Genomic DNA, 27,108 nt, shown 5'->3' with positions numbered 1-27,108 from the left:
TGGAAAGTGCTGTGAGAAGAATGATCAGTGTCAACTGGGGATTCTCAAAGTGAGCAGTCCCTTGGGAATGCTGATGGAGGGAAGGAAGAACTGCTGGAATATCACCAAAGGTGAAAGAGGTTTCAGAGAAATATTCATTACAAGCTGTTGTTGTGGATGGTGAGGACAAAGGGAATCCTATTCATAGTCAGGGTGAGAGGTGCAGAAATGGAACCAACATGATTGAGGATCCTGTTAACTGTGGCCATGGGGAAATGGCAATTCAGAAGAAAGAAATGAGTTGTGAAAGGTAGCATCGTTAGATGTGATGGAGACAGAGGGGATGGGCAGCAAGAAGTATTGCTGAGGTACTTGTGGGAGTCTGTAGATCTGCACCAACTTATCTTCCAAGCAGAGATGAGGAAGTCAAAGATTTAAGTCAAGATGGCCAAGTGGACCAGGTGAAAGTAAAACGAGGAGAATTTGACAACAAAGTTATAAAATGCACAATTTATATACAAGATCAGGAGCAGCACTGATTGAAACTTTACCCCAGACTGGGTGAATGTCTTCTGGTTTTGTTGTCCTTCAGCAACCTGAGTACCAACAATCGGTTTTTCCTGCTCTGTTGTAAAGCAGCTTGCCTCTGAGACTGAACTTATGGAATTGGAGCTCCATTGCAGGAACGTGTGTCAGCCTATACTGTCTGACCTCCCCCACAGTACTGATGGAGGCGCGGCCCTCCAAATAGTCAGTGAAAATGAGCTCTGTCAGGCCTTAAGGTGCACCTGTAGAGTAAGGGAATCCTGTCTCTGTCCTGGAAGGTGTTCATCTCTCGACCTGCAATGCTGAAACACAAAGTATTATCACCTCAAACTCAGGAAAAAACTGCAGATACAGGAAATCTGAGATAAGAATTGGAACCCCTCAGATACTTGGTGTGGCGCGTGGCCAAGTGGTTAGGGCATTGGACTAGCGATCTGAAGGTCGTGGGTTCGAGTCTTGGCCGAGGCAGCGTGTGTGTCCTTGAGCAAGGCTCTAGTCTACCCAGCTGAAAATGGGTACCGGCATGAAAATGCTGGGGGTTAACCTCGCGATAGACTGGCGTCCTTTCTGGGGGGGGGGAGGAGTCTCGTACTCTCAGTCACTTCATGCCACGGAAACCGGCATAAGCACTGCCCTGATGGTCCACAAAGGCTTTAATCAGCTACTTGGCAGGTCAAATGGCAACTATGAAGAGAGAAACAGTTAATGGTTCTGGTCGAAGGCTTATCATCTGGACGTTTGATGAAAGGTTATCAACCTGAACCATTAACTCTGTTTCCCTCTCCACCAGCACTGCTTGCCCTGAGAATCTGGAGCATTTCCCATTCCTGTCATCCCATTTCAATCTGCGAGGTCTTGCAGCGCTCGTGGTAGCCCCGTTCCTGAAACCACCGCAGTGATCGGAGTTTAAGGATGATGAATTGGTTGCAGACTCCTTTGGAATGGCTCGCTGACTGAGAGTCGTTACATCAGTGCAACCCTTTCCTCCTTCCTTTAATGGAACAGCTGGCCTGATTGATACATATCTGTCACATCCTGAAGCAAATGCTCCATTCTGCACTTGGACCAGTGGTGGGAGTGCAGCTTTAGAAAGAGGAATAGTGGTGTGTAGAGCCACGTACATTTCCATTATGATGGTGCCCCTTCACCTTCCTTTTATTAAATGTGTTTATTTTCACTAGGGGCCACTTGGGCCTTCCGGGCGTCCTGGACTCATGGGCCAGAAAGGAGCAAAGGTAATTATCAGCTGTCCAGACCAAAGCTAGTCCACTGATTCCTGAGGGATGCACTGCCTTCTACCGAACAATGGTTGAACCTTAGTTTGTGGGTTCAGCTTGGACCAGATGGGTGGGAGGAGGCTGTTTCCTAATCACCATTCAAGATCTCCACTAACGCTCGGGTAAAATGTTTGTGATCCCTTCATGACTCTTCATTTACATCTCCTGTTTATTTTTGTCTCAGTCTAATGCTGGGTCTCTCTTGCTTTCATGTTGGCAACTCTCCCATTTGGAATGACCAACTTCTGTCTGTGCACGGGGTTCTTCCAATATATTGTTTTTTTTTATTGCCACTGTTTTTGCTGTTACCTTTATTGATCCTGCCTGTATCTCCTTGTCTCAGTGAACTGCTTCTCATTCTTTCTCATTATGTGCACAATTTGTCCTCTTCTGCACGTTGGTTGCTAGTCAGTCTTTGTTTCTGTAGCTTTTCATAAATTCTATTGAATTTCTTTATTTTCCTGTACATGCTTGCAAGAAAATGAATCGCAGGGTACTACTGTATGTGGTGACATGTATGTACATTTGATAAGAAAATTACTTTGACGTTGACTCCTCTCTTACTCTTCAAATTTTATCTGCTCTGTCCCTCACCATTGTTCACTTCAGTTTTAGAACTGCTTTTGTTCATTTCTCTTCCTCCCTGTCACCCAATCCCAGTTTCTTCTCTCTCCCTCTCCTACGTCTCAATGATTTCCCTCTCTTTCTCTGCTATATTCGATCTTGTTCTTCCTCCACCTTTTACCCTCCGTCAAAAATCATTCCCCTTCCCAATCAGGCTGCTTAATTCCCTTTTCCCCAGAATTTCTCTGCAGTGACTGGTCATCTTTAAATATTACTACGTTTAATTCCACAATTCATTCATTGGAGCGAAGAAAAGCATCTGAATAAATTTTGCTTTATATTTTCAATCTCTTGCTAGAGTACTAACATGTAATACTTGGGAATGAGGATGCTTAACATCAGTCTATTGTATTAGTAGTTGTCATTTACTTAGCTGAAGGAGGAATGGCTGATTATGAAAGGTATTCTCCTGGGATGAGGCTTGCTCTTCATGCATAAAACCTGCTGTGCCTTGAAATGCAGGATTTTTGGCCACAATATTTGTGGTAGTGAGGGATTATGTGCTCCCACTTTAAGTGAGCAACATTAAATTTTTGCAGTATGTGAAATAACTTTTAACTTGGTGTGCTAGAGCTAAATTTACAACTCTGGGATTAGCTATTCCAGACTAGCCTCTCTTTCAATTAAACACACATGATCACTCTTCACGTATTGAACCTAATCTGAGAAACAAGGCAGTTTTACCACAGTGGGCCCCAGCATTTCCTATGTGGGTCCAGAACAGATCTCCACACAATGCATTATTGGTAAGTCAAGGAGGAGTCAAGCTAGTTCTCTTTTTATTTGTTAGACCTGCTCTTGAATGGGATTTCTGCCCACACCCATTGTGCCCATGGGGTAGTTCAGAGATTTCCTCAACCATTAAACAATTCCTAGGGCACTTCCATCAGCTATGAGCCAGTGGAATTCTGCTCTGCTGTTCGATCATGGCTGATTTATTTTCCCTCTGAATCCCATTCTCCTGCGTTTTCTCTGTAACTTTTGGCACCCTAACTAATCAAGAACCTATCAACCTTAGCTCTAAATATACCCAATGGCTTGGACTCCACATTCGTCTGTGGCAATGGCTTTCACAGGTTCTCCACCCTCTGACTAAAGAAATTCCTCCTCTTCTCAGTTCTAAAAGGATATCCATGAATTCTGAGGCTGTGTCCTCTGGTTCTAGACTCTCCCATTTTTAAAAACATCCTCTCCACATTCACTCTATCTATGCCAATATTCAATATGTTTCAATGGATTCCCCCTAATTTTTCCAAACTCCAGTGAGTACAGGCCCTGAGCCATCAAACACTCCTCACTGTTAATGCTTTCATTCCTGGGATCATTCTTGTGAACTTCCTCTGGGCCCTCTCCAATGCCAGCACATCCTCTCTTAGAGAAGGGGCCCAAATCTGCATACAATACTCCAAATGCAGTCTGACTGATGCCTTGTAGGCCTCAGTATTACATCCTTAGTCAGACTCCATCCCAAGGAGGGTGTAGAATAGTGATTGGGTGTGATATCCATGCTTCAGAGTGTCTTATTATTTGACGCTGTTCTCCTTTATTGAATTCCACAGGGAGTCAAAGGATCTCCAGGCCCTAAGGGAGATGTGGTAAGTTTTATGGACTTTATAAAACATGTTGCTTGCTTAAATTCGCTGATGTACTGTGGAAAGGCAGGCAAAAGCTGCAAAATATCACAAACTGCACTTCACTTGCACAGGAATGTGGTAGATGCTGATCCGTGTGTATGAACATCGCAAGCAAATACTGTTAGTGTAGTTGGGCAAGAAGTTCAGGGTGGACGTAGTGAACCAAAGGACAATGACTACATGGATATGCAGGAGCACATAGGCAGATGCAGACCTTCAGAAGATGCACAAGCATGCAAGTGTGTATCAGCGAAAAGAACGCAAGAGCCTAAACTCACAACGGGGTCCAGCCTTATGATAGAGCGCTGGCTGGTGTTTTGTTGGGCTGATTTCAGCAGTGCAATCCAATGTTCTTGGCTTTTGATTCTTTGTCAATCTCAATGCCAGGGTCGCAGAGGAGACATTGGACCCAAAGGAGAACCTGGGCCAAGAGGGGGTGCAGGGGAGAAGGTGAGGACATTACTTTTCCACTCAAAGGCTTTCTTATCAATGCATGGTTGAAAAGGAAGGGGTGGGGTGACCGGTGGAAGCAGACGATATCTCAAAGGGTTTTTTAGCGGGAAGTAACCAGTTCGGAACCTTGTGGAAGCTGTAAATACAGTGCTTTACTCGGTTTAAGTGCTTGATGATGTGGGACACCCCTTTTATGACAGCTGGATTCTTATCCTTACAATCATAGAACATGGAGCAGCACAGCAGAGTGCAGGCTCTTTGGTTCGCAATGCGATGCTGACACTTTTACCTACTCCAAGGTCAATCTAACCCTTCCCTCCCACGTAGCTCTCCATTTTCTTTCATCCATGTGTCTCTTAAACGTCCCTAATATATCCGCCTCTGCAACCACCCCGACAGCATATTCCGTTTCCTGCGCAAAAAAAAATCCTACCTCAGACGAATGCACCTATACATTCCTCCAAGCACCTTAAGGTTATGTCACCTTGTATTAGTTGTTTCCGCCCTAGGGAAAAGTTGCTGGCTGTCCACTCTAGTTATGCCTCTTATAATCTGGTACACCCCTATCAAGTCATGTCCCATCCTCCTTCACTCCAAACAGAAAAGCCCTGGATCACTCAACCTATCCTCATAAGACATGGTCACGAGGAAGGCTCCACCTTGGAAGATCTGTGGCTACCAACAGACCATCTGAGGTGGGACCATCTTGGTTTGCCCATGATGGGAGGTGGGGGGGAGGGATTGGCCAGAACAATAATGGACTGATAATGACTGACTGAATATGTCCTTGTGTCCGGCAAGGGTGATGTTGGGATTGAAGGTACGCGAGGATTGCCAGGAGAAGCTGGGCTGAAAGGAGAAAAGGTAAGGAGCTGTCTACTAGTGCAATATCATGCACAATTATAATTTGACAGCTGATTTAATAAACACTTCTGCAGGCCAGAGGGGTGGAGGAATCTAAATAGAGAGGTTGCCAAAAAGCCATTGGATGTACAAACTAAAATAGCATAAACATATACTTGAATATTTCTTTTTGCACTGGGATTAAGTGAGGTGTAGAAGTAAAGGGAGGAGAAAGATTTCTAAGCTTGCAGAGAAAGGGATGATTGGTGGAACTGGAGACTTGCTCCAGTAGAGAGCCAGCACAGATACAATGGGCCAAAAGGATGTCTTGTGTCACAAACCTTCAGTGATATGCATGGAGCTCTGGTCCATCCAGCTATCAATTCCTTTTTGAGATCTCAGTGTCACTGGCGAGGCCAGTAAACATTGCACTGGAGAAGGTGGTCTTGGTAATCTTTCTGGTGATGATCCTCCTATGGGGCTACGGGAAAGGTTTACGTGATTTATACTGAACCACTGGTGATACTTTCCCAAGTCAAGATGATGTCCAACTTGGAGGGGATGTGTTAAAGAAAATTGAACCAAGGAAATTAGATGAAATTAAAACATAGATAAGCCATGATCTCACTGAATGCTAGAAATAATCTGAGGAATAGTCTAGCATTCTCCAGTATTTCTGAATGAAAGCTCCTTGTCATATCACGGTAGAATGAAAGCCCCTCCTCATATCACTGTACTGTTGGGGGGGGGCAGTGGGGGTATTCTGGTTAGAGCAAGAAAGCTGAAGTATTTGTATGGCCAGTCTGGGGAAGGAATAGTGGTACCAGGATAAGCTGAACACGAGTAGTCTATGTACTGCAGAAGGCACAAACTGAGCAATTATTCAAGTACTTGGCATTCTCAGTCCAAGGTGCTGAGGTCTTGAAGCAGGAGGCCACGGTTACCAGCTGACTGACTGAAACTTTCACTTTGTTCACAGGGAGACGTTGGCCTCCCAGGACCCAGAGGAACCCCAGGCCAACCTGGTGGACCAGGCTTGAATGTAAGTTGTATCTTCTGACCCAGCAAGCAACAAACCCCATCCCCGAAGTTTAATCCCATGCCTCTCCCCTCCCACCATCACCACCACCCCAATTGCTGCCTGCCCGTCATGGGATGACCCAGGCACAGCCTATACATCAGCTGAGTGTTCTGCAGCTACATTTTCTGTTGGGTTTATGAACTCAACAACCAGCTAAAAACCCCACCTTTTGCTTTTTGCAGGGATCACGTGGAGACCCAGGTGAGGTTGGACCAAGAGGTGAGCCCGGACCTTCAGGCCCCAAGGTATGCATTTGGCCATAAACATGGTTGATTCTTTGTTAAATGATGTCAAGGATAAATGTGAAGGCTGCCTTTGTGTCGGATCCCTGATGATGGAATAATAAGACAGACAATAACCTTTGAATCTGGACAACTTTAGCAGTATTTTTCAAAATTAAAGAAAAACATTGCAAATCCCAAATGAAAGCAGAAAATGCTGAGATGAGATTCTGCTGCCAGAAACCTTTACCTCACCTTCCCTTTCAGCATTCTCTCAGACAATCATCTGCCTCACATGATCCTCCTGTTCACTTGTCCGTCCCTGCTAACCACTCTCCCTCCTACGCACTTTCCAGCGCAGTCACAGGAGAGGCAACACTTACAGCTTTTCCCTGCCCACCATCCAGAGACCCAAACAGTCTTAACAGGATGAAGCAGTCATCCACTTGCACTTCTTTCAGTTTAGCGGACTCAGGATGCGGTGTCATCAGTGTCAGAGAAACCATCACAGACTGCGTGACCCACTTTGCAGAATGCTTCCAGTCAGTCCACAAAGGCAATCCCAAGCATCTTTTTGCCAGCCACTTGAATATACAATCAAAATTCTGAGCTATTTTGTTCCACGGCCTTCTGTGTTATTCCAACACCCAAATAAGTTTGAAGGACAAAGTGTCGTCTTCTAACTTGGCACATTACAGTACTCAACATTAAATTTAACAGTTTTAAGTTTCCCTGTCCATCATGCATCGTGTTGTTTCACTTACCTTGCTACCAACCTATCACTGACTTTCTCTCCTGCCCTCCCCATACTCTCTGCAACTTGCCACATCTTTGAATTGCTTATTTTTCTCCTTGGGTTCTGCAAGTCCATTGACCTGACACATTAAGCACTCACCCCTCTCCACAGATGCTGGCTGGCCTGCTGAGATTTCCTAGTATTTGCCATCTTATTTCTTCTAATTACAGCTTTATAAAACTGTGAGTAGGCTGCATCTTGGAGCACAGCATTCAATTCTAGTCACCTCAATACAAGTAGATGGTGGAGACTTTGGAGAAGGTTTCAGTCAAAAGTTGGGGGAACTCAAGATGCTTTGGATGCAAGAGTTAGGTTAAGTACCAGTGGCTATCCCTACACTGAAGGACGGAGAGCGAAGGCCCACCCAGTATTGGATCACGGGACCTTCTTTCCCACAGTCTCATGAGGCACAACACTCCACTAGGTGTCTACAGATGAACCGCGAACCAGTATGATTTCCCTTCGGGCAGTGGGTCTGGGATTGTACCCAGGGCTGGGAAGGTGTGATTGGGATGGGTGTATGAGGTTAGGAAAGGGCAGAGGTTTGGTTTGGAATATGTGGGTGAAGAGACTGGGAAGGGGGAGTACTCCCAGACAGAATTGAAATGTAGTGGAAGCCATCGAGCGTGATGCTGAGAGAAGACATGATAGGGTGTTCAGAGGGAGTGGGGAGGCTGTTCATTTCAGATCATGGGGAGACAGGTAAGGTCTTGGGAGCTGGAATGGATTGATTAGGCATGAAATGAGGAGGCAGGGCCATTTAGGAGTTAGCATGGAATGTTCAGCACTGCACTGATACTGGAAGGTTCACTTCGCTCCCTGTCCTACCTTTGATATACACATGCAGTGTGCTGGAGGAACTCAGCAGGTCAAGCAGCACCTTTGGAGAAGAATAAGCAGTCAACATTTTGAACCAAGACCCTTCATCAGGACTTGAAAGGAAGGGAGAAGAAGCCAGAATGAGGAGGTGGAGATGGGGAATGAGAATAAGCTGGCAGGTGTTGAGTGAGATGAGGTCAGGGGGAAGGTCTGTGGGAGGGAGAGGGGGAATGAAGTAAGAAACTGTGAGATGATAGTTGGAAAAGGTAAAGGGCTGAAGAAGGAAGAATCTGATAGGAGAGGAGAGTGGAAGGAGAAGGGGCATTAGGGAAAGATGATAGGCAGGTGAGGAGAAGTGAAGGGGAAAGAGGGCACTCAGAATGGGGAATGGAAAAAGAGATAACGGAGAGGAAGCAGAATTACTGGAACTCAGAGAGATCAATATTCATGCCATCAGTTAGGAGGCTACCCAGGTGGAATATGAGTTGTTGCTTCTCCAACCTGAGAATGGCCTCATCATGGCAGTAGAGGAGGTCATGTCCATGACAAACATGTCAGAATGGTAAGTAAAATCAAAATGGGTGGCCACAAGGAAAACTCACCCTAATGAAGCGAAGGTGCTTGACAAAATGGTCATCTAATTTAAATCTGATAAGTACCTTTCTTTTCAAATATTTGTCTTTTTGTTACCATACTTTCTTTAAAATTCTGCCTTATTCATGTTTTTCAGAAGTCATGAGACTTCAAAAGTTCATCTGTACCTAAGTATCTTCAAAGATGCTGTACAAATGCAAGCCTTGAGTTTATTAGGGGTTTGCTCTGTCTTGCTCATGTAATTTTCTTCTTCAACTTGTCTTTAGGGTGACAAAGGAAGGCAAGGATTCAGTTTTCCAGGACCCAGAGGAGACCAGGTAATGGAAGATAATTTCATTACTTTCTCTACTTCAGCAGTTTTCTTCCACACATGTTTAATGGGTAGGATTTTCAGAATACAGGGGTGATTGATAAGTTTGTGGCCTAAGGTAGAAGGAGTCAATTTTAGAAAACTTAGCACATTTATTTTTCAACATAGTCCCCTCCTACATTTACACACTTAGTCCAGCGGTCGTGGAGCATACGGATCTTGGACATCCAGAAAGTGCCCACAGCAGGGGTGATTGATAAGTTTGTGGTCTAAGGTAGAAGGAGATGAGTTATTAACTTCAAACTTTCTGCATAATCACTCAAAGAGTTGAATTGCACGTGCATGTAACGAGAGCTGTATAACTCATCTCCTTCTACCTTGGGCCACAAACTTATTACTCGCCCCTCGTATTTGAAAGCTGCTTATGTAACCTGGATGTGGAGCATTCTAATTCTTTACAGCAAAAATACTCTCATACAGTGAAACCTGAACTAATGTCTACGAATTCAATTATCTATTCAAACAAAATATAACCAGTTGCAGCTGATCTGAATAGCGTTGTAAGCTGGTTTAGTTGGAAATTCTGGTGTGTACTAATGATGATTGCACATGTTATATTCATCCAATAAAAATGTTAGTCCTCATTGAAAATGGATAATGATGGTGAAGATGATAACAGCAAAGAACTACTTGCTTTTTCCTCTTGATCTATCTCTATTCTCTTCTCTCCTCCTGATTTCCCATTTCCTCTGACCCCATTCCCTACCACCTTTTCCCCTCCTCTTCCCCTCATTCTCCTTTCCCTCTCACCCTTTTACAAATCTGGTGGTAGGTGGAAGAGTTAAAGGATTGAAGAAAGAGGAATCTGATGGGAGAGGAGAGTGGACCATGGAAGAATGGGAAGGAGGAGTGACACCAGTGGGAGGTGATGGGAGTCAGAGTGGGCAATGGAAAAAAGGGGAGGGGGTAGAAATTACGGAAGTAAAAGTTATGGATGTTCATTGGATGTTACCCAATGAGGTTTTGTTCCTTCAAAATAAGAGTGGCCTCATTGTGGCAGCAGAGAATGCCATGGACAAATGTATGGGAGTAAGAAGACCTTTCCAACAAATCTGCTTAACTCCATTTTCAGTTGTTAATTGTCTGAACATTGTCCTGATTCCTTGTGTGTTGCCCCTGACAGTGTATCACTCTGTGGTAGGACAAGCCCAAATAGAAAGGTATCACTGTTTCTTTTCCTTTGCTCCTTAGGGCGACGAGGGAGATCGAGGACCTGACGGCTACGTGGTGAGCTGATGTTTCCATTGGTTCAAAAGTCTGTGTGGGCACCTACAATATGTTAATCTGATGTGTCATGTGGTTGAATCTAAGTCCCTGTCAGCTGATGGTAGATTGCACATGAGTTGACTTTACAAAAGGAGGCTAGATGTTATTGTCCAGAGAGTGTTGATACTCTCATTTATGAATACTGGAATCAGTAACAGACCAGTCGAGGATTCAAGATCATGCCTAAGACTCTTACTGAAGCACAGGGACAGATGAGTAGGATCACGTCTTCAAACCCACTCTGCTATTCAATGTGATCATAGCTAACCTACCCCAGGCCTCGTTTTCTCTTTTGTGCCAGTTACCAACAGCCACAATTCTACACTTTATCCAAAGTTTATCTACTTGCTCCTTAAATCCCCCATGATCCTTAATCCTCCTTAAATCCTTGCTCTTTAAATCCCCCAGTGTCCACATTCCTCCAAGTAAGGAGTGCTAGAGCCTCATCACCCTCGTTGAGAAGTTCCTGTGGACCTTGGTTTTAAATACCACCCCCAAATCTTGTCACTGTGTCCCTTCATTTGATCATCTTCCACAGGGGAAAACATCTGAACATCTACCCTGTTGTGCCCCTAAATATCTTATTTGCTCCAGTATGATCGCCCTTCATTCCTCTAAACTCCACAAAGAATTTCTTACACCACTCATGACAGGGTAACCCTCTCACCTCAGAAATTAGTCCTGCAACACCAGTTTATTCCAACTGATACATTTGAATGGAAAGCGTAAGAATTTAACATCTCTCAGGATACAAGGAAAATGATGTACTAAGACTTCCGTGTGTTGGTCAACAGGCCGAGATACTTTCAGTCCGGCAGTGTGCTTTCTGCTACATTAGGTAAGGAGCATCCTTTATGAATACCAATTGCGATTATAAGGCAGGCATTGAGGCCTACTTTCTCCGGAGGCCAAAAGTATCTTGAAAGAAGGCTGGTAACTGCTTTATTAGGAAGTTAGCCCTGGCAGAACCGATCACATCCACATTGAGGTGCACCCATAACCTCCGTCATCTTGGATCCAGACCCAACCCCCACTATCGTTGTTCAACCTCTCTGCTATATCAGGATCAAGGATCAATTTTATTTACCATTTGCACATATCAGGAATTTGCTGTGGTGTGTTGGGGCAACATGCAACAAGGAAGTAACATTCAATAATAATAATTATATAAAATAATGCTAGAAGGATGGAATAGGATAAAATGTGGTAATCCAGCAGAAATTTAGAGCAAGGAAATTGCAGATCCTTTTAGGTGCAATCTTCCAGATGGTGGAAGGGGTACTTAAATGCAGCATGAATTCACACTCTAAAAGTGAGTGATATCCAGTTTCAGGACAAAGATCACTTTGCAGAAGAGCTAAGTCAAATTGTCTAACATTAAGACTTCCTTTTTTCCTTCAGGGTACCAAAGGAGAGATGGGACAAAAGGGACGGCAAGGAAGTAAGGGAACCCCTGGTGAACCGGTAAGTCTAATTTTCCCAGAATCCATTCAACATTACATCCAAAATCATGGTTGGATGCAATATTCAGAACCTTTGCGGATGGCTGGTATCGGCCCAGTTACCAACTAGATATCTGTCTTTCCCTAGTTCTGCATGTCCAATTGAAGCAGTTGTAATGTGTCTCTAATTAAATGAAAAAAAAAATCACAGCACAGCTTACTTCCTTTGCTTCTAGGGTGATCCTGGGCCAATGGGGGAGCCAGGAGAGAGAGGGACACCAGGAGGACCAGGACAAAAGGTGAGTGACGTGTAACAGTGGGTTAAAAGTTTACAGGAGTGCTATGTATTGTGCTAATGGTTCTGTGAATAGGTTAAGATACAGGCATCCAGGACAGCCTTGTTGAAGTTCAACACTTACACCATGAATGGCATTGTGCTTTTCTCATATTACACATTTCTTGTATTTTCCTGCAATATTGGAGGCCATTCAGCCCATCAATTCTGTGCTGCTCTTGAAGCAATCCCATTTACCAACTTATTTTCCTTGTGATTTTCTTTCACTCACAGGCCCTTCGCCCCCAGTCTGAATCTCCCTCCACCAGGGGTAGTTTACAGCAGACAATTGATCTACTCACGTGCACATCTTTTGGACATGGGAGGTAGTCAGGGGAAACCCACATGGCCACAGGAAGATGGGTTAATCAGCAACGAGAAACTGCTCTCAATCTCTACAGGAATCAGGGGAGTTAATGGGATTACAGGGAAGTAAGATAGAACCTGCGTAAATGGTTGATGGTCAGCATGGACATGATGGGCCGAAGGGCCTGCTTCCCTTTGTCTCCATGATTCCAATGGGGAGAACATTAGAGCAACGCAGAAAAGCTGCAGGAACTCAGAAGGTCAGGCAGCATCTTTGGAGGGAAATTGTCAGTTGACCTTTCGGGTCAAGACCCTTCAAAGTTCTAAGTACAAAGTAAAATTTATTATCAGAGTATGTACATGTATGTACATTCATTTTCTGTTGCTATTTGAGGAGAGGGGCATTATGACTGTGAGGGCAGTTTGCTGTTCTCGGTGTCGGATGTGGGAGGCCCTGGAGTCTCCAAGCCTCCCGGACGTCTACATCTGCGCCAAGTGCATCGAGATGCAGCTCCTAAGGGACCGCGTTACGGAACTGGAGCTGCAGCTCGATGACCTTCGTCTGGTCAGGGAGAGCGAGGAGGTGATAGAGAGGAGTGGAAGGCAGGTGGTCACGCCGGGGCCACGGGAGGCAGACAAGTGGGTCACGGTTAGGAGAGGGAAGGGGAAAAGGCAGGTGATGAGGAGTACCCCGGCGGCTGTGCCCCTTAACAACAGGTACTCCTGTTTGAGTACTGTTGGGGGGGACAGCTTACCCGGGGGAAGCGACAGTGGCCCTGCCTCCGGCACAGAGTCTGGCCCTGTAGCTCAGAAGGGTAGGGCAAGGAAGAGGAGGGCAGTTGTGATAGGGGACTCGATAGTAAGGGGGTCAGATAGGCGATTCTGTGGACGCAGTCCAGAGACTCGGATGGTAGTTTGCCTCCCTGGTGCCAGGGTCCGGGATATTTCTGATCGTGTCCAAGATATCCTGAAGTGGGAGGGTGAAGAGCCAGAGGTCCTGGTACATATAGGTACCAATGACATAGGTAGGAAAAGGGATGAGGTCCTGAAAGAAGAATATAGGGAGCTAGGAAGGGAGTTGAGAAAAAGGACCGCAAAGGTAGTAATCTCGGGATTACTGCCTGTGCCACGCGACAGTGAGAGTAGGAATGCAATGAGGTGGAGGATAAATGCGTGGCTGAGGGATTGGAGCAGGGGGCAGGGATTCAAGTTTTTGGATCATTGGGACCTCTTTTGGCGTAGGTGTGACCTGTACAAAAAGGACGGGTTACACTTAAATCCTAGGGGGACCAATATCCTGGCAGGGAGATTAGCGGGGGCTACTGAGGTGACTTTAAACTAGACTGGTTGGGGGGTGGGAATCAAATTAAAGCGGCTAGGTGTGAGGAGGTTAGTTCACAACAGAGGGATGGGAACCAGTGCAGAGAGACAGAGGAGTGTAAAGTGAGCGTAGAAGCAAAAAGTACAAAGGGGAAAAGTAAAAGTGGCAGGCCGACAAATCCAGGGCAAGCATTAAAAAGGGCTAAGAGAGTTGTAAAAGAGCGCCTGAAGGCTTTATGTGTCAATGCAAGGAGCATTCGTAATAAGGTGGATGAATTGAAAGTGCAGATTGTTATTAATGATTATGATATAGTTGGGATCACAGAGACATGGCTCCAGGGTGACCAGGGATGGGAGCTCAACGTTCAGGGATATTCAATATTCAGGAGGGATAGACACGAAGGAAGGGGAGGTGGGGTGGCGTTGCTGGTTAAAAAAGAGATTAACGCAATAGAAAGGAAGGACATAAGCCGGGAAGATGTGGAATCGATATGGGTAGAGCTGCGTAACACTAAGGGGCAGAAGACGCTGCTGGGAGTTGTGTACAGGCCACCTAACAGTAGTAGTGAGGTCGGAGATGGTATTAAACAGGAAATTAGAAATGTGTGCAATAAAGGAACAGCAGTTATAATGGGTGACTTCAATCTACATGTAGACTGGGTGAACCAAATTGGTAAAGGTGCTGAGGAAGAGGATTTCTTGGAATGTATGCGGGATGGTTTTTTGAACCAACATGTCGAGGAACCGACTAGAGAGCAGGCTATTCTGGACTGGGTTTTGAGCAATGAGGAAGGGTTAATTAGCGATCTTGTCGTGAGAGGCCCCTTGGGTAAGAGTGACCATAATATGGTGGAATTCTTCATTAACATGGAGAGTGACGTAGTTAATTCAGAAACAAAGGTTCTGAACTTAAAGAGGGGTAACTTTGAAGGTATGAGACATGAATTAGCTAAGATAGACTGGCAAATGACACTTCAAGGATTGACGGTGGATATGCAATGGCAGGCATTTAAAGGTTGCATGGATGAACTACAACAATTGTTCATCCCAGTTTGGCAAAAGAATAAATCAAGGAAGGTAGTGCACCCGTGGCTGACAAGAGAAATTAGGGATAGTATCAATTCCAAAGAAGTAGCATACAAATTAGCCAGAGAAAGTGGCTCACCTGAGGACTGGGAGAAATTCAGAGTTCAGCAGAGGAGGACAAAGGGCTTAATTAGGAAGGGGAAAAAAGATTATGAGAGAAAACTGGCAGAGAACATAAAAACGGACTGTAAAAGCTTTTATAGATATGTAAAAAGGAAAAGACTGATAAAGACAAATGTAGGTCCCCTGCAAACAGAAACAGGTGAATTGATTATGGGGAGCAAGGACATGGCAGACCAATTGAATAATTACTTTGGTTCTGTCTTCACTAAGGAGGACATAAATAATCTTCCAGAAATAGTAAGGGACAGAGGGTCCAGTGAGATGGAGGAACTGAGCGAAATACATGTTAGTAGGGAAGTGGTGTTAGGTAAATTGAAGGGATTGAAGGCAGATAAATCCCCAGGGCCAGATGGTCTGCATCCCAGAGTGCTTAAGGAAGTGGCCCAAGAAATAGTGGATGCATTAGTGATAATTTTTCAAAACTCGTTAGATTCTGGACTAGTTCCTGAGGATTGGAGGGTGGCTAATGTAACCCCACTTTTTAAAAAAGGAGGGAGAGAGAAACCGGGGAATTATAGGCCGGTTAGCCTAACGTCGGTGGTGGGGAAACTGCTGGAGTCAGTTATCAAGGATGTGATAACAGCACATTTGGAAAGCGGTGAAATGATCGGACAAAGTCAGCATGGATTTGTGAAAGGAAAATCATGTCTGACGAATCTCATAGAATTTTTTGAGGATGTAACTAGTAGAGTGGATAGGGGAGAACCAGTGGATGTGGTATATTTGGATTTTCAAAAGGCTTTTGACAAGGTCCCACACAGGAGATTAGTGTGCAAACTTAAAGCACATGGTATTGGGGGTAAGGTATTGGTGTGGGTGGAGAATTGGTTAGCAGACAGGAAGCAAAGAGTGGGAATAAACGGGACCTTTTCAGAATGGCAGGCGGTGACTAGTGGGGTACCGCAAGGCTCAGTGCTGGGACCCCAGTTGTTTACAATATATATTAATGACTTGGATGAGGGAATTAAATGCAGCATCTCCAAGTTTGCGGATGACACGAAGCTGGGTGGCAGTGTTAGCAGTGAGGAGGATGCTAAGAGGATGCAGGGTGACTTGGATAGGTTGGGTGAGTGGGCAAACTCATGGCAGATGCAATTTAATGTGGATAAATGTGAAGTTATCCACTTTGGTGGCAAAAATAGGAAAACAGATTATTATCTGAATGGTGGCCGATTAGGAAAAGGGGAGGTGCAACGAGACCTGGGTGTCATTATACACCAGTCATTGAAAGTGGGCATGCAGGTACAGCAGGCGGTGAAAAAGGCGAACGGTATGCTGGCATTTATAGCGAGAGGATTCGAGTACAGGAGCAGGGAGGTACTACTGCAGTTGTACAAGGCCTTGGTGAGACCACACCTGGAGTATTGTGTGCAGTTTTGGTCCCCTAATCTGAGGAAAGACATCCTTGCCATAGAGGGAGTACAAAGAAGGTTCACCAGATTGATTCCTGGGATGGCAGGTCTTTCATATGAAGAAAGACTGGATGAACTGGGCTTGTACTCGTTGGAATTTAGAAGATTGAGGGGGGATCTGATTGAAACGTATAAGATCCTAAAGGGATTGGACAGGCTAGATGCGGGAAGATTGTTCCCGATGTTGGGGAGGTCTAGAACGAGGGGTCACAGTTTGAGGATAGAGGGGAAGCCTTTTAGGACCGAGGTTAGGAAAAACTTCTTCACACAGAGAGTGGTGAATCTGTGGAATTCTCTGCCACAGCAAACTGTTGAGGCCAGTTCATTAGCTATGTTTAAAAGGAAGTTAGATATGGCCCTTGTGGCTACAGGGGTCACGGGGTATGGAGGGAAGGCTGGGTTCTGAGTTGGATGATCAGCCATGATCATAATAAATGGCGGTGCAGGCTCGAAGGGCCGAATGGCCTACTCCTGCACCTATTTTCTATGTTTCTATGTTTCTATGTCACCACATAAGAGATTTTTTCTGCGGGATAAGTTAGCAAATCCCTGGAACAGTAATGTAACTGTAAACATGAACTTTAAACTGTAAACAAACTACAAGTGCAGGTATAAATAAATAGCAATAAATAACAAGCATGAAATAACAAGATAACAGAGTCGTTAAATGAGTGTAGCTATCCCTTTTGTTCAAGAGCCTGATGGCTGAGGGGTAGTAACTGTTCTTGAACCTGGTGGTGTGAGACCAGAGGCTCCTGAACCTTCTACCTGATGGCAGCAGCAAGAAAAGAGCATGGGCTGGGTGGTGAGATTCTTTGCTGCTTTCCTACGACAATGTTTCTGTAGATGTGCTCAATAATTGCGAGGGTTTTACCTGCGATGTGCTGGGCCGAATCCTTCGTTTGATCCAGACCAAAGTTCTCAACCTGAAACACAGGCTGTCCAATTTGCCCCATGATGCTTTCTGATCCACTGCGTAACGCTATCTTTTTGTGTGTTGCTCCAGGTTCCAGCAGCTACAATCTCTTATGTCTCCAGAATACTTTAGGTTGGTGATTCATTGCCTTACTTCAAGCTAATGGTGTTTCTTGTTTATGATGCAGGGTAGCCCCGGGCCTCCAGGTGACCCAGCTCTAACAGTAAGTATTTCATATTCAGCACACCCAGTGGGGGGTGGGGGAGGAGGCTAGGATTCTAAGTGGGGTGGGGGGGGAGGTCGATGGGAAAATCCCTAACAACCTCTAGATCCGTTTTGGCCTACCCAATCCCCAGCTCTCTTTCGACATAGCCAAGCGGACTCAGCACAGGTCTTCAGAGATTCTGCTCTCCTCCACTCGCCATTGGCAGCCCACCTTTCCATTCAGACAGAACTCCGCAATCTGATTGGATGATTCCTGAATGTTGGGCAAGCCAACCTTTTACCTTCACCCATCTGCCAAGCTTCCTCCTCCATCTGGCCGCACCAAACAATATCTCTACAGTTTAAAAAAAACAATTGCTGTTCCGGGTAACAGGGGAGGGAAAGACTGGACTGGAAACAGCCATTTTACTGCACAGGTGCATAAATTGACCCTGTGTTGGAGGCCAATTCCCATTTTATGTTTGGCCGGAAACTGCAACATTCCCCGGGGTGCTGTGCCAATCTTCCTGACTTACCCCCGCAAAGGGATGGCATCTGCTTGTGGAGGAAGTGCCTCAGATACAAATCACAGCACAGGTTGTAATGGCATGATGCCCAGAGGAGGAGAGCTGGAGTTTCAATCATGGAAGCAGAGGAGATCAGGACCGGGAGGACTGGGTCATCATGAGGGAAGGAAGGTCTGATTGGTTGGCATCAAACAAGTGGCATAGGGAGGTTACCCTGGCGACTCCAGCGCCAAACTGCAACATTTTGGTCCACCTACCATTCATGACCAAAAGATTTTTACACGGGCGTTGGACAAGTTTGTGTTCAATAAGGTTTGCTGCCACTCAGTGACCTGTCTGCTATATGGCAAGGTGTTCCAAGTGCAGATGCAGTGCTGGGTGACGGAATATTACTTAACGTTCCTCCATTACTTTCTGCTACTGTACTTGGATGGGAGCACAAAAGCACCGTGGTTAATCCTTTAGACTGAATTCCTGGACTTAATCCAGAGGTGCAAGTTCAAATCCCACCAGGGCAACTCGAAATTTTTAATCCAAATAATTTAAAAAATGTGGACTTGAAAGCTGATATCAATGATAACATCTTTAGGCAGCTGGATGAAAGTAAAATCGAGGGCTTCGTGGGAGGGAAGAATTAGATTGATCTTGGAGTAGGTTAAAGGGGCAACCCTTTGTGTGCCAAAGGGCCTGTACCATACTAGTTCTAAATTACCTCTTTATTGTAACAACCTCTCCGGATCACTAATGGTCCTTCAAAAGAAAATATTTCTGGTCTGGTCCATTTGTGACTCCAGGCCCAGTGAAGTGACTGCATCTTGCACCTCCTTGTTCCAGGGCAAATTGGGGGAATGAGGTGAGTGGCTGGTTTCTGGTTCTCCTAGCTGTGTCCACATGAAATGAACAAATAAGTGATATAACAAAAAGTTCCAGAGCAATCTGGACCCAGCCCCAGGTCTGAGCAATGAGATTTGAGGCATCTCCAATCTCATAAGCAGCCCCGTACCCCTTAAACTGGTCAACTGCCAACAGCCGTTGGAAACGTATATTGCAAGAAGCAGAGTTAGCATTTCTGAGTCAGGTACATCTCTCCAAAAAGATGTGAACCTTCCAACACTAGATTTCTGATGGAAGGTCAGTGCTTTGAAGCGTTAATTCCATTTCTCTGTGTTTCCAGCATTTCTGTTTTATTTCAGGTTTCCAGTATCTTTTGGTTTTGCTTTGCTGTAAGAAAACCAATGATTTGCAATGGAGGGGGTTTGATTAGTTATTGAGTCTTCCCTATCCCACGGTTGGGAGCTGATGGGCAGTGGGCTAGGCAAGGTGATGGAACAGGGTTGAAGCATTGCCTTTTCCCATTTAGGTGCATTTGGCGAGCACTAGGTGGTCACCTCAAGTTCACTGAATCCATCACTGGAGTGCTCTCCTTGGTTGGACTAAATGCTGTCTGCTCCACAGAACTCTGAAATTTCCTAGACATGGCGAAGAAAGTAAAATAGTGTTTCTTTCAAATCCTTTGACTACTGTCATTAATTGGATATTAAAATAATGGGGATGAGGTTTCCCTGACTGTGAACAATAATCCAACTGAGTCAGATTCTCTTTCCAAATGGACTTGAGCAGACGATATCCCTAGTAGACCAACGGAGGGTGGTAGTGGCCCAACCAGTTTGATGAAGTCGTCAGCAACTATAGAGCTTGCAGAAAGCTCCTGCCATTTCACTTGACACTTATAGCATTGTCCCTGGTCATCTTTTGGTTGGGTTTCTGTGGAAGAGCTCCTTTGATTGCTCCTGTCACTTTATTCCCTAGGAATGCGATGTGATGATGTACATTCGGGAGACTTGCGGATGTTGCGGTGAGTCTGGCGGTTCACAAACCGAAGATTTTAACATGCAGCCACGTCGTAGAGGCGTTTTCTGGTGGGCCTTTCTAACAGTAAAGGGAAACTGGTAGAAGGGGACCAAGTGTGCTGTACATGCAAGTCAATGTGGAGGTGCCAGCTTCTCACAGGGTTTCCACTTGACTGATATGGACATGGCATTCGGTTAGATCTTCCATAACTGGAGCATTCACTACTCCCCTGCTGTTGCCTCTAGCAGAGTCTTGGGTGCAATCATCCACTGGGTGGGCAACCCTCTGGCCCACTCTAGTGATGAGATTGGGGTTGACAAAAATGGGTTATCTCACGAGCTGTTTAAGTTCTTTCACAATAACTGCACAAGTGATGTGTCTTCACAACACCAAGATAGTCTACAGGATTGGCTGGTTCTGTTGTCTCCTACCAACCCTACATTCCAGTGATCACTATTTGGGTCTCTGAGTTCAGCAATCAGCAGTTTCACTGATTTTGGGTTAGACTGCTTACGTTCACAAATCTGTCAAAATTCTTTCAGAAATGTTTACTTGGTATATTTAAACCTTATCACTCCCACCACCCCCCCCCCCACTCCTCTCTCCAGACTGTGAGAAGCAGTGTGGACCACTGGATATTGTGTTCGTCATTGACAGTTCTGAGAGTATCGGACTGACCAACTTCACCTTGGAGAAGAATTTTGTCATCAACACTGTGAGCCGGTTGGGCACAATGGCCAAGGACCCGAATTCTAAAACAGGTCAGCAACTCGGGAAGGCACCCTTGTGCAAACTAACCCCTAACTACATTAATGGGAAATTTTCTTCACATAATCTTATGTTTTAAATCTTCCCTGTCTATAATTTAGATCACTTGAACTAGTCTATTGCTTTATTTTTACATTTTGCCTATCTCATTCATATAATTGCATAACAAGTATTGATCAACAGTGTTGCCCACCTACAATAATCCCTTTTGTCTACATTAGAACTGTATCCTTCTTTGTCCAAATGCTTCAAAAAGAATACTAGTTATATCTGTGTCTACCATTTCCTCTGGCAGTGTACTCCAGATATCAAACTTCATTTGCAAACTCTCAGCTTTCTGCATTTACGAATGTCACCCTTGATCGGGACCTAGAATTAGAATGTAACAATCCTAATGTATTGTGGCCTGTACATTGCCTCTTTGCTGTGCATTCTACTTGGCTCCCAGTAATCTCTGGGGTTTCTTGCTCTCCTGTTTACTCTGCACTATCCGTTAACTTTCTGGCATTTGTTGAACCGTAGGAGCCCGCATTGGTGTTGTCCAGTACAGCCACAATGGAACATTTGAAGCTGTACAGTTGAATGACCCAAAAATCAACTCCCTCTCGGCATTCAAGGAGGCAGTCAAGCAGCTGCAGTGGATTGCAGGTGGGACGTGGACCCCGTCTGCCCTCAAGTTTGCCTACGACAAGCTGATCAAGGCCAACAAACGCGAGCACGCAAAGGTCTTCGCTGTGGTGATTACCGACGGGCGCCATGATCCACGGGATGATGACGCGCTGCTCTCCTCCCTCTGCCAGGGTGATGTTATCGTCAATGCCATCGGCATCGGAGACATGTTCTATAGGGAGCAGGACGACGAGACACTGCGGTCCATCTCCTGCCAGCAGAATGGGCGTGTGCAGAAGATGAACCTCTTCGCCGACCTGGTGGCTGAGGAATTCATCGACAAGATGGAAGAACTACTCTGCCCTGGTAGGTCCAACTTATGGGAAGTAGTTCAGACATGTCTTCAGGAAGCTTGAGTTACTCCACGGTATCAAACAATCTCCCCACACTTTGCTCAGTGGCTCATAGACTTCTGTTGTAGACCCTACTGTTGAAGTTTTGACTAAATCATCCTAGGGAGATGATTACCACTGTATGGAGCGGTTGAGATCAACAGTATTGGTGGGAAGAGGCTGATATATATACACACACACACACACACACACACACACACACACACACACACACACACACACACACACACACACACACACACACACACGGCTTATTGATGGGACAACAGCCAGGAAAGTGAAGGAATGCTCCTGTGAAGCTGGTTAACTGTGCTCCCCCCACCCCCCCAAAATTGTTGTCTTGGTTGAAGAGAAAGCAGGTTTTAAATGAGGCACTCCTCACTTCTTTTCCATCCCTATCATTCCTTAACAAAACAAGCTTTCAAGTCGCTTTAAAGCAAACACAAGAAACCGCAGGTGCTAGAATCCGGAGAAACCAACAATACACTGGTCAAACAGCGTTTGTAGGAGGAAAGAAATCGTTGATGATTCAGGCCAAAACCCGCCCCATCTCCCAGACCTCCCCCCTCTTTGCTTCACTACCTTCCAGATGCTGCCAATAAATGGCTCTTGATCCTTATGTGAAAATTCAAGCCACTTGAAAGACAGCCGAGCTTCTTATGAGGGTTGTGGTGAAGGCAAAACTATAGCAAGGTGTTTAAGTCAGAGTTGGATGTATGGTTTGGGCTGGGGGGACATTTCTTTTAGATTGGGGTGGCTTTTCTCCTTTCTATCTATCTGACTCCACCACTAAAGATTAATTATAAAATGTTACACAAAGTTATATGGGATGGGTATACAAGATCAAACCCATTGGCTGGGGAACTGTAGAAAGAATGGAGCCTGGATTGATACACACTACTCGATAGACAGAGGATAAATGTGTTTAATTGAGGAGATTACTCTTTTAAAGTTATTTCTGGGTTCTTGCCAAAGGTGTGAATGATTTTTACATCCTGTTTCTCTTTCTTTCAGAGCCTGAGATTATCTGCCCTGATCTCCCATGTAAAACAGGTATGTTTCAATTAACTCAGAGCCCATTGAGTAACTGCATTGCTTTGAGACATTAGCTTCTTCACAGAGAGCAGGAAGGCAGGACATTGAGGGAATCCGACATTTAGGTATACATGAACAGTTTAGGGAACTAAATAGAATGTGGCCCTGTAGCTCAGAAGGGTAGGGCAAGGAAGAGGAGGGCAGTTGTGATAGGGGACTCGATAGTAAGGGGGTCAGATAGGCGATTCTGTGGACGCAGTCCAGAGACTCGGATGGTAGTTTGCCTCCCTGGTGCCAGGGTCCGGGATATTTCTGATCGTGTCCAAGATATCCTGAAGTGGGAGGGTGAAGAGCCAGAGGTCCTGGTACATATAGGTACCAATGACATAGGTAGGAAAAGGGATGAGGTCCTGAAAGAAGAATATAGGGAGCTAGGAAGGGAGTTGAGAAAAAGGACCGCAAAGGTAGTAATCTCGGGATTACTGCCTGTGCCACGCGACAGTGAGAGTAGGAATGCGATGAGGTGGAGGATAAATGCGTGGCTGAGGGATTGGAGCAGGGGGCAGGGATTCAAGTTTTTGGATCATTGGGACCTCTTTTGGCGCAGGTGTGACCTGTACAAAAAGGACGGGTTACACTTAAATCCTCGGGGGACCAATATCCTGGCAGGGAGATTAGCGGGGGCTACTGAGGTGACTTTAAACTAGAATGGTTGGGGGGTGGGAATCAAATTAAAGCGGCTAGGTGTGAGGAGGTTAGTTCACAACAGAGGGATGGGAACCAGTGCAGAGAGACAGAGGGGTGTAAAGTGAGCGTAGAAGCAAAAAGTACAAAGGGGAAAAGTAAAAGTGGCAGGCCGACAAATCCAGGGCAAGCATTAAAAAGGGCTAAGAGAGTTGTAAAAGAGTGCCTGAAGGCTTTATGTGTCAATGCAAGGAGCATTCGTAATAAGGTGGATGAATTGAAAGTGCAGATTGTTATTAATGATTATGATATAGTTGGGATCACAGAGACATGGCTCCAGGGTGACCAGGGATGGGAGCTCAACGTTCAGGGATATTCAATATTCAGGAGGGATAGACACGAAGGAAGGGGAGGTGGGGTGGCGTTGCTGGTTAAAAAAGAGATTAACGCAATAGAAAGGAAGGACATAAGCCGGGAAGATGTGGAATCGATATGGGTAGAGCTGCGTAACACTAAGGGGCAGAAGACGCTGCTGGGAGTTGTGTACAGGCCACCTAACAGTAGTAGTGAGGTCGGAGATGGTATTAAACAGGAAATTAGAAATGTGTGCAATAAAGGAACAGCAGTTATAATGGGTGACTTCAATCTACATGTAGACTGGGTGAACCAAATTGGTAAAGGTGCTGAGGAAGAGGATTTCTTGGAATGTATGCGGGATGGTTTTTTGAACCAACATGTCGAGGAACCGACTAGAGAGCAGGCTATTCTGGACTGGGTTTTGAGCAATGAGGAAGGGTTAATTAGCGATCTTGTCGTGAGAGGCCCCTCGGGTAAGAGTGACCATAATATGGTGGAATTCTTCATTAACATGGAGAGTGACGTAGTTAATTCAGAAACAAAGGTTCTGAACTTAAAGAGGGGTAACTTTGAAGGTATGAGACATGAATTAGCTAAGATAGACTGGCAAATGACACTTCAAGGATTGACGGTGGATATGCAATGGCAGGCATTTAAAGGTTGCATGGATGAACTACAACAATTGTTCATCCCAGTTTGGCAAAAGAATAAATCAAGGAAGGTAGTGCACCCGTGGCTGACAAGAGAAATTAGGGATAGTATCAATTCCAAAGAAGTAGCATACAAATTAGCCAGAGAAAGTGGCTCACCTGAGGACTGGGAGAAATTCAGAGTTCAGCAGAGGAGGACAAAGGGCTTAATTAGGAAGGGGAAAAAAGATTATGAGAGAAAACTGGCAGAGAACATAAAAACGGACTGTAAAAGCTTTTATAGATATGTAAAAAGGAAAAGACTGATAAAGACAAATGTAGGTCCCCTGCAAACAGAAACAGGTGAATTGATTATGGGGAGCAAGGACATGGCAGACCAATTGAATAATTACTTTGGTTCTGTCTTCACTAAGGAGGACATAAATAATCTTCCAGAAATAGTAAGGGACAGAGGGTCCAGTGAGATGGAGGAAGTGAGCGAAATACATGTTAGTAGGGAAGTGGTGTTAGGTAAATTGAAGGGATTGAAGGCAGATAAATCCCCAGGGCCAGATGGTCTGCATCCCAGAGTGCTTAAGGAAGTGGCCCAAGAAATAGTGGATGCATTAGTGATAATTTTTCAAAACTCGTTAGATTCTGGACTAGTTCCTGAGGATTGGAGGGTGGCTAATGTAACCCCACTTTTTAAAAAAGGAGGGAGAGAGAAACCGGGGAATTATAGGCCGGTTAGCCTAACGTTGGTGGTGGGGAAACTGCTGGAGTCAGTTATCAAGGATGTGATAACAGCACATTTGGAAAGCGGTGAAATGATCGGACAAAGTCAGCATGGATTTGTGAAAGGAAAATCATGTCTGACGAATCTCATAGAATTTTTTGAGGATGTAACTAGTAGAGTGGATAGGGGAGAACCAGTGGATGTGGTATATTTGGATTTTCAAAAGGCTTTTGACAAGGTCCCACATAGGAGATTAGTGTGCAAACTTAAAGCACACGGTATTGGGGGTAAGGTATTGGTGTGGGTGGAGAATTGGTTAGCAGACAGGAAGCAAAGAGTGGGAATAAACGGGACCTTTTCAGAATGGCAGGCGGTGACTAGTGGGGTACCGCAAGGCTCAGTGCTGGGACCCCAGTTGTTTACAATATATATTAATGACTTGGATGAGGGAATTAAATGCGGCATCTCCAAGTTTGCGGATGACACGAAGCTGGGTGGCAGTGTTAGCAGTGAGGAGGATGCTAAGAGGATGCAGGGTGACTTGGATAGGTTGGGTGAGTGGGCAAACTCATGGCAGATGCAATTTAATGTGGATAAATGTGAAGTTATCCACTTTGGTGGCAAAAATAGGAAAACAGATTATTATCTGAATGGTGGCCGATTAGGAAAAGGGGAGGTGCAACGAGACCTGGGTGTCATTATACACCAGTCATTGAAAGTGGGCATGCAGGTACAGCAGGCGGTGAAAAAGGCGAACGGTATGCTGGCATTTATAGCGAGAGGATTCGAGTACAGGAGCAGGGAGGTACTACTGCAGTTGTACAAGGCCTTGGTGAGACCACACCTGGAGTATTGTGTGCAGTTTTGGTCCCCTAATCTGAGGAAAGACATCTTTGCCATAGAGGGAGTACAAAGAAGGTTCACCAGATTGATTCCTGGGATGGCAGGTCTTTCATATGAAGAAAGACTGGATGAACTGGGCTTGTACTCGTTGGAATTTAGAAGATTGAGGGGGGATCTGATTGAAACGTATACGATCCTAAAGGGATTGGACAGGCTAGATGCAGGAAGATTGTTCCCGATGTTGGGGAGGTCTAGAACGAGGGGTCACAGTTTGAGGATAGAGGGGAAGCCTTTTAGGACCGAGGTTAGGAAAAACTTCTTCACACAGAGAGTGGTGAATCTGTGGAATTCTCTGCCACAGCAAACTGTTGAGGCCAGTTCATTAGCTATGTTTAAAAGGAAGTTAGATATGGCCCTTGTGGCTACAGGGGTCAGGGGGTATGGAGGGAAGGCTGGGTTCTGAGTTGGATGATCAGCCATGATCATAATAAATGGCGGTGCAGGCTCGAAGGGCCGAATGGCCTACTCCTGCACCTATTTTCTATGTTTCTATGTTTCTATGTTTTTTACTGAACTGGAACCTTGCCTATAGCACACAGTGTAGATAGGTAGGGAACAGGTAGTCTTGCCTTACCCACTGGGCTTTCCTTTGTTTTTAATCTTCAGAGAATTAATTGAGGCAACTTTAACAGAAAATAATATCATAGCCTAAGTCTTGAATTGGAAATTTAGGGCACATGTGGATTGTAGAGACATTTACCAAATCGTTTTTATATATGTATATATAAAATCCAGAACCAAAGGTAAGAATATTTATGTTTTACTGTTTAATGAACAACTCATTGATGAAAGGGTGTATCAGTTGCTTTGAAATGCAGCCAATCCCTTGGACATATTCATCTATGTACCTAAAATTGCTGGCTGGGACTGGGTAAGAAAATGGTGTAAGTGAAGTTCCGTCCCTTTGTTTGGGCTTCTAACCATGGAGGCAGATGGAAAACAAGCACTGC

At 45.1% G+C, this 27,108-nt stretch overlaps 1 protein-coding gene across 3 annotated transcripts in view; it reads left to right on the top strand.

Annotated features, from left to right (window-relative positions):
- The window catches only part of col6a2 (collagen, type VI, alpha 2), a 73,185-nt gene that overhangs the window by 32,267 nt on the left and 13,810 nt on the right, over positions 1-27,108 (top strand). For all 3 annotated transcript variants that reach the window (XM_063051582.1, XM_063051583.1, XM_063051584.1), the window contains exons 14-28: positions 1,707-1,760; positions 3,986-4,021; positions 4,448-4,510; positions 5,315-5,377; positions 6,336-6,398; positions 6,620-6,682; positions 9,134-9,184; positions 10,429-10,464; positions 11,905-11,967; positions 12,182-12,244; positions 17,630-17,665; positions 19,983-20,028; positions 20,633-20,785; positions 21,315-21,767; positions 22,829-22,867. In XM_063051582.1, coding sequence (XP_062907652.1) covers positions 1,707-1,760; positions 3,986-4,021; positions 4,448-4,510; positions 5,315-5,377; positions 6,336-6,398; positions 6,620-6,682; positions 9,134-9,184; positions 10,429-10,464; positions 11,905-11,967; positions 12,182-12,244; positions 17,630-17,665; positions 19,983-20,028; positions 20,633-20,785; positions 21,315-21,767; positions 22,829-22,867 — 1,282 coding nt within the window. The remainder of the gene's footprint in view (positions 1-1,706; positions 1,761-3,985; positions 4,022-4,447; positions 4,511-5,314; positions 5,378-6,335; positions 6,399-6,619; positions 6,683-9,133; positions 9,185-10,428; positions 10,465-11,904; positions 11,968-12,181; positions 12,245-17,629; positions 17,666-19,982; positions 20,029-20,632; positions 20,786-21,314; positions 21,768-22,828; positions 22,868-27,108) is intronic.

This window comes from Mobula hypostoma, chromosome 6 (genome assembly GCF_963921235.1).
Source record: "Mobula hypostoma chromosome 6, sMobHyp1.1, whole genome shotgun sequence".
NCBI classification, from domain to species: Eukaryota; Metazoa; Chordata; class Chondrichthyes; order Myliobatiformes; family Myliobatidae; genus Mobula; species Mobula hypostoma.
Note: the sequence above shows the minus strand (reverse complement) of the source record. Positions and strands in the feature narration are given on the sequence as shown.